This window comes from Lissotriton vulgaris, chromosome 1_1, assembly GCF_964263255.1.
Source record: "Lissotriton vulgaris chromosome 1_1, aLisVul1.2, whole genome shotgun sequence".
Classification (NCBI taxonomy): domain Eukaryota; kingdom Metazoa; phylum Chordata; class Amphibia; order Caudata; family Salamandridae; genus Lissotriton; species Lissotriton vulgaris.
Genome location: NC_141685.1, coordinates 1,019,632,518 through 1,019,650,332, shown reverse-complemented (window position 1 = coordinate 1,019,650,332; position 17,815 = coordinate 1,019,632,518). Strand labels below are relative to the sequence as shown.

Genomic DNA, 17,815 nt, shown 5'->3' with positions numbered 1-17,815 from the left:
AAATTGCCAACTCTCTCTCTAATCTCAATAATTCGGTACGGTCATCAGGCTTAAGGTTGCAACAGTTTAGAACCACTTGCATGTTGTATTATACTCCGGAAGTGATCTCAGAGTTGTCCCTTAACACCTATAGCGAACGTACCAAATGCCCTAAATGTCAAGCGAGGGCTGCAGACTTAGAACACATGCTGTTTTCATGTCCAGCACTGAAGGCATTTTGGGGGGAAATAAGCAAAGCTTTGGAAATTAAGGAGATCCATCTATCCCCCATTACTGCAGTATTGGTATTACTCGACATACACCCTGTTTCTCTATCACGGCCCGCACTGGTCACAATCCTTTTATCCTGTGCAAAACGAACAATAGCTAGAGCTTGGAATTCTCCCTATCCTCCTAACAGCTCGGAGTGGTGGTCACTAGTAACTGAACTGAAATTCATTCTATGGAGCTAGCCTTGGCAAAACTTAGAGGGATTCGCTCATTAATAAAATTTGAGAAAATATGGGGTAACTTTATTTAAAAGCTTACCCAACGATCGAATATTATTTGGAAGCCCCTATTTCTTAGATGGTTATTAAGGGGCCGTAATTTCCCTGTTCTTTTTACTGTTTGAATAACATGAATAGAGGTGGTTCTTTAGATATTTTCTCTATTATTTATGTACCAAGAGGAACTCTAAATATGACGGGTTTTAAGAATTAATTATAACTGCTTTGTAAACAGCGATTATCTGTGGTATGTATTTTACTTTGTCTTTCTCATTAGTTTGTCAATAAAAAAAAAAAAGAATAATAGAATTGGTATTTGGCCATCTCATACAAAGTCCTCTTTTGTGAATTGCACAAAAGCATCAAATTCTCAAATCCCTAATCTAGAAATCCCGGTTTTGTTGATCAGTGTCCGAGATGAAAAAATAAACTGGAGCCCCTCTGATGTAAATCTCTCAACTAGTGGTTGAACAAAGTAAATTGCAGCTTGTGGCATGACCCATGTAGTTGCCTTGAGCACTCTGGAGTCTCCAAACAGTGTTAACCCTATAGTATTACTGCATTTAGGGAACACCCCAGAAGGGGATTTGTTGTTTTCTGCGAGTTGACTTTTTTTTATTTACTTTTTTTTTTCTCTTTCCTTCTCGCCTGTAGAATATGCAGAGTTTTTGCATTGTAAGTCGAAAAAGTTTACAGACTTTGATGAAGTCCGCCAGGAGATCGAGGCAGAGACTGACCGGGTGACTGGAAATAACAAAGGGATCTCCCCCGTCCCCATCAACCTTCGTGTCTACTCCCCTCATGGTGAGTGTGGTGTCAGGCCGAAATTCTGATCCGTGATCTTTGGTCATACTCTTCCTTGTCAAAAATGCCGACATTTTGGCGCATGCCGCCTTATCCTCTATGGTATGATATGCAGCAGGCATCTTTTGAGATTGAGTCTACCAGACAGCACAGCTATCTAGTACCTAAAGGCACATTGTTGGTTTACCAAGAACTTACAGGGGCTTACGCTAGCTCATTGCTTACCATTGGTTGGATTTACTGTCACTCATTTGCCTGCTTCTTATTCAATGGATTTCCTTGTCGCAGCTTGTAAATCTTGTTTGTCTCTCCCATGGAGCATAGTTTATTTACCATTTTGATAGACTGGCTTCTGTGCGTTCACTGCTCTCTTTTGAAAAACTACTGGTTTCTTTTTATTTAGGCACTCCATGAGAATGCATGCATTTTCCAGCTGTCTTCCTTGTTTGTTTTTCTAAGCCCTCCTTCACATTTCTCTCTCTTGCACATGCCACTCTCTCCCTAACCTGCACTTGTGGTGTTCTCCCCCCCCCCCCCACCCCACCCCCATGTGCTTCTCCCCCTGCGCTCAACGTTGCTGTCTTTTGCCTTTGTGCTTCTCTTTGTCCCAAGTTCTTCCGCTCGTGTTTTTTCTTCTCCAACTGCTGTGTTCCTTCTCCCCGTTCCGCACCCGCTCGTCAGTTTTTGGTTTAAAAAAAAATAAATGTAAGACCTTTCATACAGCTTTTTATAATCAAGCTCGTATTGATTATTACAAAGAAAAAAAAACCTGTAATTTTGTAGGCACATATGAGTGTTGAACACATGTGCATGCCTACAAAATGATGCAGGTGCTGCACCTGTGTGCTTTATCTTATAGCCGTGCAGCACAGCGGCGGCAATGCTCTACAGCACGGATAAAAACATCGGAAAACCTAATGGATCTCATAGCGGAAACCAATTGGCTTTCCCAGTGCTTATTAGGTTTGGTAATGTAACCGGACTGTATTTGTCTGCGCAACACCTAAACCATAGTGAATCACAGAAATATTATATTCTGCAGTTCTCTTGTAGAAAAACCTTATTATGGCACCCGAACACTATGTATCTTGATTTTTTTGTTTTTTTGAGTGACTTTCTATTTTTTTCCCCCACCCCATGCAGTGTTGAATCTAACTCTAATCGACCTTCCTGGTATCACCAAGGTGCCAGTGGGTGACCAGCCAGCAGACATTGAGTACCAGATTAAGGAAATGATCCTTCAGTTTATCAACCGTGAGAGCTGTCTGATCCTGGCCGTCACCCCAGCCAACAGTGACCTGGCCAACTCAGATGCCCTAAAGCTGGCAAAGGAGGTGGATCCTCAAGGTATGCTTGCCATATCGAAGGTTGGCTTTTGCTTGGTATAAATGTTATCAGTTATGCGGAAATGAGCTGAGGGTGGAGGGTATAGTTGTGTGTTTGTATACTTTGTCACTATTTATTCATGGTCTTTTTTGTATAAATGAGTGCATCTTGCGTCTCTGCTGCATATGTAGATGAGTAGTTAAATTATTCTTTTTTTATGTTCTGGGCGGGGATTCGAACCTGGGGAAACAAGCTAAAACACAGCTTATGTAAGCAGGCCTTGGCTTTCCCTTCTGTAACTTTCACTTGTAGTCTGGAACTTTTGGGTTCTGCTGGTGGAGCCTGTCCCAGAATAGGTGAAAATGGCAGCGGCAAGCTAGGTGCTGTTTGATGGTCTTTCCTGTAACTTTTCCTCCTTCCACATTCTAAAATGCCAGCCTCTGGAAGCAGGATGGAATATACTGCTAGGTAGTAGCATTGGTATCATGCAAGAGACCTTGCAAGACACCGCCTTCTTGGTCTGCCACACCACGTGACCAGGGAGGTACTTTTCGAGTAGTACAGTTATTGACCCCCTTAAATTACTAAGAACCTTGACAACCTGTTTAATTGTACTTCTTAACACCTATTGGCTTGCCCATTATCTGTTCTCTAAGGTGGTTGAAATACAAGAAGAAAGAAGGTGAAAGAACATGTTCCGATTTTAGCAATTTGAGAGAGCTGCATGTTCAAAATGGAGGACTTTTCATATAGCTACGCATGTTTGTAAAAAGGAGTGCATTTATAGAGCGGTCTATGAGTCCAAACGCGATGCGTTGGAAGAGCTGTGCCTTGGTCAGAATGGAGGGTAATTTATGGTGGCCATGTTTGGTTCAAAATCAAGATGTGTTGGCAGGGCTATTTGTGGGTTAAAATTCTAAATGTTTATGTGGGTGTTTTTATATAGGTGAAATGATAAATCGGTGTATGATCAGAATGGAGATATATTTACAGAGAGCTATGTTTGTGCCAACGCCACGGTGTATATTCAGAGCAATGACAAAGCTGTTTGGGTCAAAATGGCAGCATGTTGACAGCACTTTGTATGGTTTTAGGGTAAAGGTCCTTTGCGGCCATGCACGTGTTGAAGCTGCTTTGGATTTTTTGTTTTTTAACAATATATAAAAGTATAACCGTTACACACACACATTATTTAACCTAGGGCTTACATGAACATCTCACTGTGTAGATGGTGTTATGTTCAAAAATACAAACATAGCACTAGATTTGATTGGACCAGTAAGTTATGGCATTCTCCTAGGGACGGATCATCACCCCAACGTAATAGCTTGACCATATTTGGGATTGTTAAAGACCCTGATGCACCACTATGCGTTGCACTCACGCTGAAGCCCCTCAGGCCCCTATACGCTCCCACGCTCTGGGTATTGGGCATCCTGCCCCTCTATATCCATCTGGTCTGTCACCCCACTGGGGGCATCATCTTGCTCCTTTCTCTGTCATCATCTGTATCATTGTGGTCTATAGAAGTATATCCTCCCTCTCCTTCTTATCCATCTTGAGGTCCCACATTGGATCCCATTCCCAGGACCCCTTGTTTGCCCCCGACCTTCACCTGATCCAGTTTATTTCCACCCATTGTTTCCCTAAAAGTAATCCCAGCATAGGAAACCAGTGCTTGCATTTTCATGCTTCTCTGTTGTTTTATGATGCCTAATCTACAGAGTGTAGGGTTCCACTTACATGGATGTCTAGGATACCTGTGCACTAACTGGTAGTAAGTAGGGATTCGTCACCAGAACATGCCATATATATAGGAATGAGGCTTCCCCTAGTATATGGGAGTTTAAAAGTAAGCTGCATTGACAGCAGTGTAATGCTCAAAATGGAGTCAATTTGACTGAGCTTTGTATAGGTCAAAAGTGTAGTGCGTTGGTTAAAAAAAAGAAAAAAGTATAGTATATGTATTGGTAGAGCTGTGGAAGGGCCACAGTGGAGGTGGATTGACAGAGCGGACGACCCTTTGAAGATTTAGCTGCGTTCTCGTTTCTAATTAACTACAGCTTCTTTCCGAATCCTGAAGGGGAAGTGCGAAATGGTGACCTTTAAAGTCTAGGCAAGTCAGTTGTCAGACAAGAACTGCTGCTACCCATCCTATTTTGCATTGGAAAAAATGTCTTGGTAGACTGTGCTTGCCTATCAACATTGAGAAAAAAAACAGAACCAGACGAGGAGTTCAAAACATGAGCTATTTCTGTTGTATAATTTTAGGCTTCATGTACTCCTGCTCTCTGTTCAGTCCTGTGGCAGAAAGCATGGTATGCGATTAGACCAGTGTCTTACCCTGCCACACCAGAAATCTACAATGCATTTTTCTTCCTTCCATTCCGCTGTTCACCTGAGCTCCCTTCTCTTGTTTCGGTCATCAATAGTGTGAGATGTTTCGTTTTCAAAGGCATCGTTAAGACGAAACATTCTGCACCCTTGAAAATTGTCATGTCATATGCCCTATGTACTGCTAGTTACTAATTCATTGGAACTTTTAACCCCATTGGAACCAATATGCTTGCTAACCAGGAGTCTCTCAATGACGAAACTTGAAGTCCCAAAAAGGCGGCCTCTCAAGAAACCTGTTTTATGTCAAAAAGAAAAGAAAATGCTTAGAAGAAATACTTTGCTTGTGCCCAAAACTTCTAATAATTTATTTCTCAGTCATTGATTCATATTAATATTCATAAACAATTGACTATATCAGCACTTGTGAAAGGTTCAGAATTTTTTTAGTCACAATTTTTTTTATTGGACTGATTACTCCGTTTTCCTTTTCTTTTTACTCCAACGACTTTGAAGGACATTATCTTGACTTTCCAGACTTTTTTTTTTTGAGGTACCCATTTTTTCATTGTCTGCATATGTTTTTCCACCTAATGGTTTTCTCTGAGAATTTCTGCATTTTTTGTCCGTTTTTTTATGTGGCGACAAGATGTGGAAAAAGGATGATCACTTTTTTGTTTGATGTCCGTTTCAGAGTAACACTATAAATGAGTTCAATATCTGTAGGAAGGTGCCATACAGGATATTTCGGCAGGGAGTTCACCTATGGGGCAAAATCGTCAGGCACTCTCCTGTGTCTATACAGTCCTATTTAATAAAGGAACATGGGTAACTCCCTTCTCTTCCATAGCAACTGAAGGGCCAGTCAGGAAAGATGTTATTCTGTTTCCCTCAGACTTAATTTCAGCTAGCAATTCTAGACCGTTTCGAAATAGGCAGTTGACAAAAAAACCTACGGTGTATCTGTTGTAAAAAGATTACAGTGATAGATAAAGACTAAGTGGAACAACCCCAGCCCCTCCCCACTTCGTTTGACCATCAGTACATTGCTAAAGCCAATCTCTGTTAACAACGTTGTTGTATCTGATTTAACCTAGACATTCAGGAGATCTCAGAAAAACCGAGTGTAACATTCTGTGACCTTGCGGTGGACAGTGGAGAATATTAGACCAATGAATATAGACTCAGTCGTTACTATATTGAGTCGACATGTCCAGCCGGTCAGAGGTCTGATATTTACTTTTAGGAAATACAGAAAATTTTCACACAACAATACAAGAAGTGGGACACAAGCCTGTGCCCTACTTAACACATGGAAAACAATACAAAGCAGGGGAGAACGACAAACAGGGGGCTTTAGGTAAAGCTTTACGGTTTGTTGTACTTGAGAAGTAAGCAATGTCAAAAAGCAACAAATCTCATTATACACCTTTACAATTTAAGTACAAACAAGGTTTGAGTGTATAAGGTGTTTCAAATTGTCGATGGCGTTTCGATCCAGCATGGAAATACGTGGATCATCATCAGGACATAGATATTATACCTAATAATTAGAAGCCTCATATGCCTGGGGAAGGAGTTTGGGAGGAAAATACAAGATTGCAGAAATTAGGAAGCATAGCATAAAAGTCAAGGAATAAGGGTGACAACGCAGCCTGCACCTCCAGATGAGGACATAGGTGGCTCTATGCGATACATTGGCAGGTGGGGGTGCAGGTGAGTGAGGGCGAATACCGCATACTGTATGTGGAAATAAATAGAGTTCTAGAATCTACATAAAAGGCGGAGGGCGCAGGAGTCAGGATGGTTAACCGGTTCAACTGCATTAGTTTGTTTAAAACGGTGAATAATGCTTCGTGCCGTGTTTAGGAAAGAAGGAGGTAAGGTGCATTGAGCAGGTAATTCATGAGGACGATGGTAGTTGGGAACGAGTGGTGGTTTAACGATATGTAAGGCCGTAGTGCCAGCGCCGTGTGGGTTAGAAGGAATGGCATGCAGGTTGCGAAAATCCAAAAGCACATTTCAACAAGCAGTACAGGCAGTAATTTGCAGTACATTATTATCTGATAAACGGACGATCAATTCTGCATAATGCGAGCCGCGTGACCTTTCATGCCAGAACCATGGCGGTGGCAGCATTAGTGGCGAGGTTGCCTACAAGCAACTATTCACAGCGGTCATTATACACGTAATTTAACAGTTCTGTGATGTACTGAAAATTTGTCGTAATTGCAAGCCAAGGATGGTGAGAAGAACATTGCGAACAAACTCGCACAGCGGTCACTATTAAAGTGAATAATTATTAATAAGACTCGAAGTGACGGTGAGCCGCGTGAGGGGCTTTGATCGCGTGCAGGCTTAATGGGGGGGGGGGCTTGGAGGTAGAAAATAATCAACGCGGAGCGCCGTGTTTATAGTTGGCGGCTCGTATCTAGGTGGAGAGTCAGAACACAATCACCAGTTCCTTGAGACCCCATAAAGTCAAGTTATGGTCCCCATTTGGGCATTGAATGATGAATGACAATTTCCCCCCTCCTTTGCTGATACCATGCCTGGCACTCTGAAAGTTGGCAGTTTATCTAATCTTCCAACAACTACACTAAGGGGGACTGGTGTGTGTCCTAAATCTTTAGGTTGTGTATTTTCTCATCTCCAGTACAAGTCATAGACACTTCCTGAGAATCAAGATTACCACAAATCATTATCAAAACACATTCTTCCTGTTCAGGCTGAAGTTGGTTCCTTGTGAATTGTGTAAGATCATGACAGTAGTCTCATTCTTTCGTCGTCACAAAGAAAGTTTAATCTACCCATACCTAGACAACTACCTAGTCGAAGAAAAATTATCACATGACTTGCAGATGGATCTTTAGATCAACATAGTGGTCCATGCTCAAACCAGTATAAAACCATTCATTTCTTAGGAGTAACCCTGGATTCGGTAAATGCAAAACGGTTTCCTTCAGAGGAGAGACTTTTATTCTCCCAATGCTAATGTCATCTTGTCTCATTGGCCACAGAGAGTCAGAGAAGTCCAAATTCCAGGCTCCACATGAAGTCTCTACAGGAGTGCCTTGAACAACATTGGATTCAAATCTTCATCATCTTCAACATCTACATGGCCCTTCTCACAACCATCATCAGGTACCATGGGATCAACATCGTCTCTTACGCCGACAACACCCAGCTGATCCTCTCACTCACCAACTAACCCAACCTCACTAAACACAGCTTCCAAGAAGGGATGAAAGCAGTTGCCACCAAGATGAAGAACAGCTACCTGAAACTCAACTCAAAGTCCTCATTCTTGGCTTCACCCCTCCGCTTGGAATGACTCCTGGTGGCACTCGGAAATCACCCAACCCCGACGGACTCATCGCTCACAATGAACTGCCAGATCAACACCGTATCCTCGACCTGCTTCAACATCCTCCACATGCTCTGAAAAATGTTCAGATGGATCCCAACCGAATCCAGAAAAACAGTCCCACATGCACTCATCAGCAGCAGACTGGTCTACGGCAGTGCTTTCCTTTTCGAAAGCGATCCTTCGCAAACTCCAGACTGACCAGAACGCAGCAGCCAGACTTATCCTTAGCACCCCACATCGCCAAACACATCACCAAACACCTGTGTCGTCTCCACCGGCTTCCAGTCGAAAGAAGAATAACCTTCAAACTCCTCACCGACGCATACAAGGCCCTTCACAAAACCGAACCCTCATGCCTGAACAGTCGCCTCTCCTTCCACACACCCAAAAGACATCTCCGATAAGCTCAGCTATCTGTGTTCGAAGTCCCTCGTATCAGCTAAACTAGAACGGGAGGAAAGTCCTTCTCCTACCTCGCAGCCTAGGCCTAGAACACCCTACTGATCACCTCTGGCAATCTCCGACATTGCCCCTGTTCAGGAAGGAGCTCAAGACTTTGCTCTTCGGATGACCAAAGCACTCTACGGAGGTGCCCCATCCCCCGCAGCGCCTTGAGACCCTCACAGGTGAGTTCATCAACCCTGATTGATTGATTGAATCATGCAGCCCTCCTGGGTGGTCTGCAAGACAGAAATATGTAGCGGGAAGGTTCTTTTGCAACAACCCCCTTGACGTAATACCATCATGACCGACCCTTCTTTAGTGAGTTTAAGGGCTTGAATTGAACATGTGTTACCAAGGTTAAATGATCATTGATAGAACAATTGTATTGGATCAACATGTGTGAGTTCCTCCTCCCAGCCATAAGAACTGACTCTTTTCTTCAGACATATAACACAACTGTAAATGCACTAGCTGAACATTGGGGTGGTATGAGATCCAAAGTGCTCGCAAGGGAAGTTCAAATAGTATGGCGTTGGCATTTGACAAGTATTATCTGCATCATGGTCTCATCTTCATATACTTCAGAACTCAAGAGTAGCACAATTGTGCATTAAGACCAAGTCCTCTCTGACGTCTTCTACTCATGGGGTACCCCAGAAAAAGGCTTACTCACCACAGAAAAATGCCAGGACCACATCTGCATGTTCATAGAGCCTTTATCCTTTGGGAAACCCCTTTTTAGACATTAACAGTATTTCTTTAAGTCTTTCCCTCATCTGCGCTCCTTCCAAAAGTTCTATCCATATACCTGCAGTTCAAGTTGAGGATGAGTTTCATCGTCCATACTGGTCCTGTAGGTGGCAGTATCTGTATCTTCACCTGTCCGTCTTTTCTCATAAGAGACATACTGCATATTCGAACCAAGACATCAGGAAAACTTCTTCATTTCTGAGTTTGAACGTCTGGCTCCTGAATGCCTAAGGTAAAAGCTTGATAACCTTCCAGACAACTCTATGAGCATCCTGAAGGAGAAATCATCCTTCTAACTAGCTGTTTGTATGCCATCACGTGCAAGTGGTTTTACATCTGTTGTTTAGAGAGCATGAGCCCAAGAACTTGCCAGGAAGAGATGGTACGTCCATTTCTTCCTGGAAAGTTCTTGGGTCCACTTTCTCTGCCTTTTATACTTTTCTAAATCTCCTTTCAATTTACATTGATGCTACATTAGACTCAGTTACTGCTTACTGCAAATGTACTGCTCTGGCATTTTCTTCAACTGAAGATTTCCTAGAAGGCCTCAAAGTTTTTTCTTCTCAGAAATATTTCTTCGCCCTGGGAAATAGTGTTGTTTTAGGTTTAAAGCATTTTATTGAGCATTCACAAAATGAAAAGGAAAACAAACAGTCGACACAAAGGAGCAAAGCGTCCGATACAATCATATAATAGCGCACCAGCGCGTTAGGGTCCTGTAAAGAGTAGCGTACATCCAAATGTGATGGCTGGTGCGTATGCTACAACAAGGCGCTCCAAAGTGAACAAACCCCCCCCAACTTCCCTGCATCCCCAAACCCAACCATGTCCCCACCCTCTTGCCCCGTCCAGTGCCTCAGAACATTACCCGCCCTCCTCCCCTAAACCGCTCCTCCCTCCCCAGTTCTCTCTTGTCTAGGCACGTAGGCCATCCGAATCTGCTAATGTAGTCAACCTCAACAGGCGGAGATATCTGGGGCATGTAAGCTCTGTAAATTCCCCTACAAGCAATGAGTGAAACGGTTGCCACAGCTCATTAAATTGCTCCACCTCTCCCGCCACCATAAGCGACAATTTTTCCATTCCCAGGACATGCCATAATCTATGCAACCACCCTGTGGTGGAGGGGAGTGTGGTGGTGCGCCAATGAATAAGTATATTTTGTACAGCAGAATCCAATGCTATCGCAATTTGCCTCCCTCTACGAGACCTCAGAGGATACATCAGCCCGTTGGGTAAGCCCAGCAGGACATATGCTGGAAAGCGGGGCAATTCAATATCAAAGTTGGAGTCAATCATGTCTAGGACCTCTTTCCAGTAAAGGGATAGCATCGGGCATTCCCATAAAACATGAGTGAGGGTGCCCATTTGCCTGCATGCTCGCCAGCAAGTGGCGTCGATGTTGCGATTCATCTCATGCAATCTCTGAGGCGTGTAATACCAGTATGTGGACACTTTTGTAAATGTTTCCGTAAGCCCAGTGTGATATGCGGAGTGTCGAGCCCTATAGGCAATGCTGTCCCATTCCTTACGGCTTAAGGATCTCCCCAGTTCTCTTTCCCATCGTTCCCTACCAGGGTTATAGAGGTCAAAAGGGGAGGGCTGCAAAAATTTGTACAAGTCTGAAATAAGTTTCTTGTCTGAGGTGCGTGTTATAAGCCATTTCTCATATGGAAGGAGCTTCCGATCTGCCGACTCCCGTATCTGTGGCTGCAGCGCCCAATGGCGCACCTGCATATAGTGCAACCGTTCCATTTCCGGCAACTGATATTCTTTCCTGAACTCTGGGAACGGAATAATGCCATCTGGGCCATATAGATGAAAAAGTCCTCTGCATCCCGCAGCCCGCCAGTGTGCAAAAGCCCCCGGTTCCGTGCCAGGGTGAAACTCTGGGTTATCGATCAATGGCGTGAACGGAGAAGGGAAGGTGGTAAGTGAATGAGTCAAGTTCGTGGCGTCCCACACCCTCATGGGAACCTGTGTGATGTAAGATGCATATAAATTGGGAGGGCGATGTGTCCGTCGCAAAAAGGGCACTTCCTGCAGGGTCCGGCCCGCCACTGCCTGGTCTTGAAAAAGCCAGTGTTTGTCGGTCTCCCATTTGCTCCACTCTACCAGATACCTTAGCTGTGCCGCCTGAAAATATTTACGGAGGTCCGGTATTCCCAGTCCCCCTGCCTCAGGTGCCAGGGTAGCCAAGGCCCTCTTGAGTCTAGGTTTACGGCCCTGCCATATGAATCGCGCAATGTCCGCCTGAATCTGCAGCAGCCATCCTTTCGGGGGCTGCAGCGGCAGGGCGCGAAACAGGTAGAGCGCCTGCTGCAAGATTGTCATTTTTACCGTGGCAATTCTGCCTAGCCAGGACAACGTGCCCTTGCTCCAGCGGCCCAGTTCCTCCTTAATTTTCGAACCTAGGGCAGTGTAGTTCGCAGTCACCATAGCGGGTAGCGTGGGAGCCAGAAGAATGCCCAGGTAGGGCACCAAGTCTTTAGACCAGTGCATGGGAAACCGCCTCTGCAAGTCAGTCCTGGTGGCCGTGGTGAGCGAGACGTCAAGGGCCGCCGATTTCCCCATATTCATCTTGAAGCCTGCTATGGCAGCAAAGGCTTCCATCTCATCGATGCATGCAGGGAGCGCCCTCCCCGGATCCGCTAATGTCAGAATGATATCATCTGCGTACAGACTGACAGTGTGGGTGTACTCCCCCATCTTAATTTCCAGCACATTCGGATTCTGGCGTATTCTCTGGGCAAGGGGTTCCATATAAAGTGTGAATAGAAACTGGGACAATGGGCACCCCTGTCTAGTGCCCCTTTCTATCGCGAACTGTTGGGAGCTGCAGCCATTAACCCGTACCACTGCTGATGGAAACTTGTAGCAGTTAAACACCAGAGTGCGAAATTTCTCGCCAATACCTACTTTCGCTAAAACTTTCTCTAGGTATGGCCAATGCACCCTGTCGAAGGCTTTCTCTGCATCAACTGCTAGCAACATCCTTTCCCCGGGTATTCTGGAGGCTTTCTCCAGTACATGGACCACCCTCTTGGTGTTATCCACCGTTTGCCTCCCCGGAACGAACCCGGTTTGATCCGATTCCACTAGTCCCGGGAGGTGAAGCGCCAGACGGGCCGCCAGGATCCCAGAATACAACTTAAGGTCAATATTCAAGAGAGAGATTGGCCTGTAACAGCCACATTGCGTCCGATCCTTCCCCGGTTTAGGAATAACCGAGACTGTTGCCCTAAGCAAATCCGGAGGGATAGCTCTAGGAACGGAGAAGGAGTTAAAGAGGCGCGTGAGGATCGGAGCCAACCTAGGGGCAGAAAGTTTTATAGAAGAGGGAAGTATAACCGTCAGGGCCCAGGCCTTTCCCATGTTTGAGCCTGGAGATGGGCGTAATTACTTCCTCCACCCGAATGTCCCTTTCGAGATATTCTGCTTGCTCCGGATTGAGAGAGGGAAGGTCAACCGAGGCCAGGTAGCCCTCCTCTGCTTGTGATGACGGGGGTTTGCCCTTGTAGAGGTCAGCATAAAATCGGCGGAAGCCTTCAGCTATTTGGTCGTCTTCCGTTACTGACCCCCCAGCGGGTGTCGATAGCTCCTTCACTAAGTGCCTCTGATGCGCTTCCCTAAGTTTGTGCGCCAGGAGTTTCCCCGCACTTGTCCCCACCTGTATAATATGCATGCTTCAAGCGCAATGCAGCATATTCCGCCCTGTCCATATCTAAGGCTGCCAAAAGCTTCCTCGCAGCCTTAAGCTGCTTCCAGATTCTGGGAGCCCCCGTCCTCTGGTGAACCTGTTCCAATATTGCACTTTGCCAGTGAGTTCCTCCCGCTTCTGTTAACGCTCCCTATTCTCAGTGGAGGAGATGGCAATAAATTCCCTCGGAGCACCACTTTCAGTGCCGCCCATTGTGTTGCCAGGGTAGTGTCACCATTATCATTGTGCTCCTGGTATTCCCGAATTGAGTCTTGAATATGCTTTACCACCGTCTGTTTGTCCAGCAAGGTATCCCTGAGGCGCCACACTCCACGCCTAGGCGACATCGGCGGCAATTGGAACGTTCCCGTAACCGGGGCGTGGTCGGATAGAGAGAGAACCCCTATCGTTGACGCTATGGCTAAGTCGCAGACCGGTTTTGAGACCAATAGATGGTCGAGACGTGCGTAGGTCTTGTGGGCGTGCGAATAATAAGAATAGTCCCGGGTGGTGGGGTGTAAGCAACGCCAAAGGTCATGGAGATCTGACTCCCCTAGTTGGCGTTTGCCCATCTGCAAGATCTCCCCAGTCTGCGGGCGCCGTTGCACCGACCTATTCAGGGAAGAGTCGAAGACCATATTCAGATCTCCCCCTATGATTACGTGTCTATCTGGTGTGGCGGGGACATCCACCACAACCGAGTGTAGGAATCGTTCTTGGTGTTCATTGGGGCTATACATCGATCCAATAGTGAAAATCAGTCCCCCGTACTTGACCCTATAAGCCAGGAGTCTACCCTTCTGCTCAGCAAACTTATGGAGGATCTCTCCCTTAAACGTTTTGGATACCAAAATTGCAACCCCAGCGGTCTTAGTGGTATTGCAGGAGAAGAGTTGCGTGGGGAATTTATGGGAGCGCTTCCTCTGGCAGTCTTTGGCTAGGAGGTGAGTCTCCTGCAGGAGACAAGTATCTGCGTGGGTATTCTCCAATAAAGAAAGTACTGCCCTTCTCTTGACAGGATTATTTAATCCCTTCACATTAAGGGTAACTACTGTGAAAGCCGTCATCTGTGTGGGTAAAACCAAGGTAGAAGCAGTGTGTCACGGCCTAAGAGAGGTGGGTGCGGTGTAGACAATGTATAGAAGCGCAGCAAGGCTGTGATGATGGGCAAATTAGCACTGGACGTTCCCCGTGACTCTCCCCCAACCCCCCTCAAACGCCCCCCAAGCTGCTCATCCTCCCCCTCCCCCAAACACCCTCCACACCCCCCACACCCCAACAAACCCTTCATGCAAACAACCAAGCACCCTCCTCCCACACCCCCCAACAAACCCCTGAAGTCCAAACAAATGTCAGTCCCAGTCATGCCCTCGGGCAAGCCTGTGGTGAGTTACCAGTGTGGACGTCCGGCCACGTACCCCCTCTCCCTCTTCCCCCCCACCCCCTGCCCTCCAAGACCCGAACCTGCTACTCCAGTAAGGCTGTGACGTTCTCCCCCCGGAGCGTCATTATGCTGTAAGAGCCACATCACCGTTGGAGGCGTTGCTTCTGGCCGCCTCGGAGACTGCATCCGCCATGTTGGCTCTAATGGTGGGCGAGTCTGGCCTTCTGGGGTTGGCTGACCCTCGTCTCCGTGACACCCTCTGCCATCCGTCTCTGGGGCCGCGTCTCCGGCTCGGCGTGGTCGTGTCTTCCTCCTCCGCCGTGATCCCCAGAACCTCAAAGGTTTTCTGAAGCGATCTAAGTTGATGCATCGTGCCATTCCATCTAAAGATAAGGCGGAAGGGGTGACCCCAGGCATAGGGTGTTTCGTGCTCTCTCAGAAAGTCTGTGGCGATCTTGAATGATTTCCGTTTTTGCAGAGTATTGCCGATGCTCGTCGTGGCAGGCCCACTCGGTGCGCTCTATCAATCCTGACCGGGAATTCAGGTGGTTCACCCAGGATAGCTCGGAACAAGTCTCTCAGATAGCCAGCTATATCTGTGCCTTCATCCGAGGACGGAACCCCCCGGACTCGAATATTGTTTCGCCGAGAGCGGTTCTCAAGGTCCTCATTGTGCATTTGCAGATCTAAGTGCTGTTCTCTGAGGCGCAACACCTCCTGTTGCAATAGGACTAACTCCTCATCAATACGGTGGTTCGTGCCCTCCACCGTGGCCACTCGCTCCCCGATCTCTTCTACCTCTCTGCGCACCTCTCGAACCTCACCCGCCACTTCCTGTTTCACTGTTTATAAATCGTCTCTGAGGGTGCTGAACAGCGACTCAAGGAACGATCTGGTGACCGGCGGTTCCCCTCCATTCGAACCCTATGATCCTCCGGCAGGGCTTGCTGCTAGCGGCCCCCTATCTCCTCTTTGCTGGGATCTGCTGAGCATGTCGGGGAGAGTGCGTTCTCCCCGCTTGGCGCCTCTGCCCGACGCCATCTTGGATTGAGTGCGGGCCAGGTCTCCCGTCCCCTTCTACTCGGTGTGTCTCGGTCCGCCGGTGGTATCCTAGGTCAGATAAGGGGCTGGTGATCGTCACCGGCAACTGCACCAAGCACTGTCTGGGGATAGCACCTCTGGGTCCGTCACGCTAGGCTCCAGACGTGGTCGCTATGACTGGATGCTCACTCCTCCTATAGGCCTCGCCGGTTTCTGTCTGTCGCGGGCTCCACTCGGCCCGGATGGTATCACCGGCGATTGTCTCCTCCTTCTGCCCCCGATCACTCCTGAAGGGAGAGACGCTGTGGATCCCTCCGGTGACGCGCAGGACTCCCCAGCCACAGCCGCCAACAGAGGCCTCTCAGGGCGAGTCCGCCATCTTCCACCTCCGTCTAGTTTAGTCGTGCGGCCAAGAATCGCTCTGGAATTGACCATACAAGCTGCGGGGCCACCAAGGACGCCGGTTTTGCTGTGGGCCTCGGCGTTCACTGAGCTGTGGAGTCCAGCCACTGGAGGGGCTGGGGAGGGAAGGCTCCACGCGAGGCCTCGGGCCCACACCCTTGCTGCTCCGATACTCTCCCGATGGGCGGTCAGGCGAGGAGTCTGGGACTCGCATGCCGCACCCTGCTGCTCCCACGGGGCCGATTCGGTGGTCCCCCCAGGCACCCAGGACCTCCCGGTCGTGGCGCTGCAGTATCTCCTCCGGCTGCGCACTCAAGCGGCAATGGGTGCGGCGTGCGTCTGGTCGACGTGCTCTGGGGTCGGCCTCCTCCTCTTCACGCTTCCCGGGCCGGACCTCCAACTCCGTCCGACGGGCTATCCTGAGGCTGAACGGAGGCTAGGACTCGACCAGCGTCCTCTCTTCAGGTTCCTCCGCTTCTCCCCGTGCCGTTAAGCTCCGGTGGGGGGAGAAAAAGCTATATTTCAGGGCTCGGGCCTAGTCTGGTCGGGGAGCTGCGAGAAGAAGCGTCCTCTCCGCCATCTTGGCCACGCCCCCCAATAGTGTTGTTTTAAAGATGTGTGGTCTTTTTTGGAACGATCGCCCAAGCTGACCTGCAACACTAGTCAGGGAAAGTTTATTTTTAGTGCCTATTAAATCCGCTACTATTGTTATCAAAAGCTCTACCCCATGTAACTGAACTGTTTTTCAGCGGCACAAGATTTCAGTGCAGACTCACCCCGATTTTCTTCCAGCAGTAATCTCGGATTTTCATATGAATTGGGCGTATCTCTTCTAACAGTCTCCCTAAATCTTTATTCCTAGTCAGAATATCCATTGCCTTCCCTACATGGAAAACCAGCTTTGCACTACTATTTAGAAAGAAACCAAGACGTACAAAGTCAAACATTTATTTGTGATCTAAGAGGATGTTTGTACAGAACTCCCTTCCTCAAAACAAACTACAGCTAGATGGATCATCTTGCTTGTCATTTAATGTTACCAGACCGCTATAGGTAAAGAGCCATTCTAGAAGGGGGAGAACAGCCAATGCAGGTTTAATGACAAATGTTCCTATTCCAGACCTCTTCAAAGCAGCCACTTGGAGATCTGTGAACTTTTGCCAAATGTTATTGCATTGAAACTCATTCAAGGACTGATACCCTGGTCAGACAAGCTGTTTTCTGTGATCTATTCACATAATACACTTTTTTTTCCTGATCAGGATTCACCCACTTTTTTGGGGACACTAGCTTTTCTGTTCAGTAGTTTGAGTTTCAGAGGGGCTACCATGGCTGAAAAAAAGTTACTTACTGGAAATCCGAGTTCTCTAGCACGGATATTTTCTCTGAGTTCAAAAACACCCCATTCTTTCCCCAGGTATAACGAACATAGCATAGAGGAGTATTTCAAATTATTTCTCTTATCTGACTTTCACAAAACAAATTGCCTCACAAGGACTTTTGTTTATGGTAGGCCATATAGGATCCTGGAGATTCTTCAGAGTGCAAAATCCTATTTTCCAATGTTATTTCTGTCTATGTGAGGAGCCCGGTTTCCTGTCTTTTCGATTCCTCCTTACAGTTTTCTTCCAAAAGTGTTGTTTTCAATCTAATGTATCTTACAGAATGATTTGGCTAATTGGCAATGGAAAGAAGACAATGTTGACTCCTATAGGGCTTGGTTTTGTTGAAATTTCTTAAACAAAATGTTGAATCATCACTTTTTTCTTTAA

The 17,815-nt window shown here is 46.9% G+C and overlaps 1 protein-coding gene across 3 annotated transcripts in view; it reads left to right on the top strand.

The window, feature by feature from the left end:
* DNM2 (dynamin 2) overlaps positions 1-17,815 on the top strand; it is a 799,525-nt gene that overhangs the window by 227,906 nt on the left and 553,804 nt on the right. For all 3 annotated transcript variants that reach the window (XM_086961600.1, XM_086961585.1, XM_086961594.1), the window contains exons 3-4: positions 1,143-1,292; positions 2,436-2,639. In XM_086961600.1, coding sequence (XP_086817726.1) covers positions 1,143-1,292; positions 2,436-2,639 — 354 coding nt within the window. The remainder of the gene's footprint in view (positions 1-1,142; positions 1,293-2,435; positions 2,640-17,815) is intronic.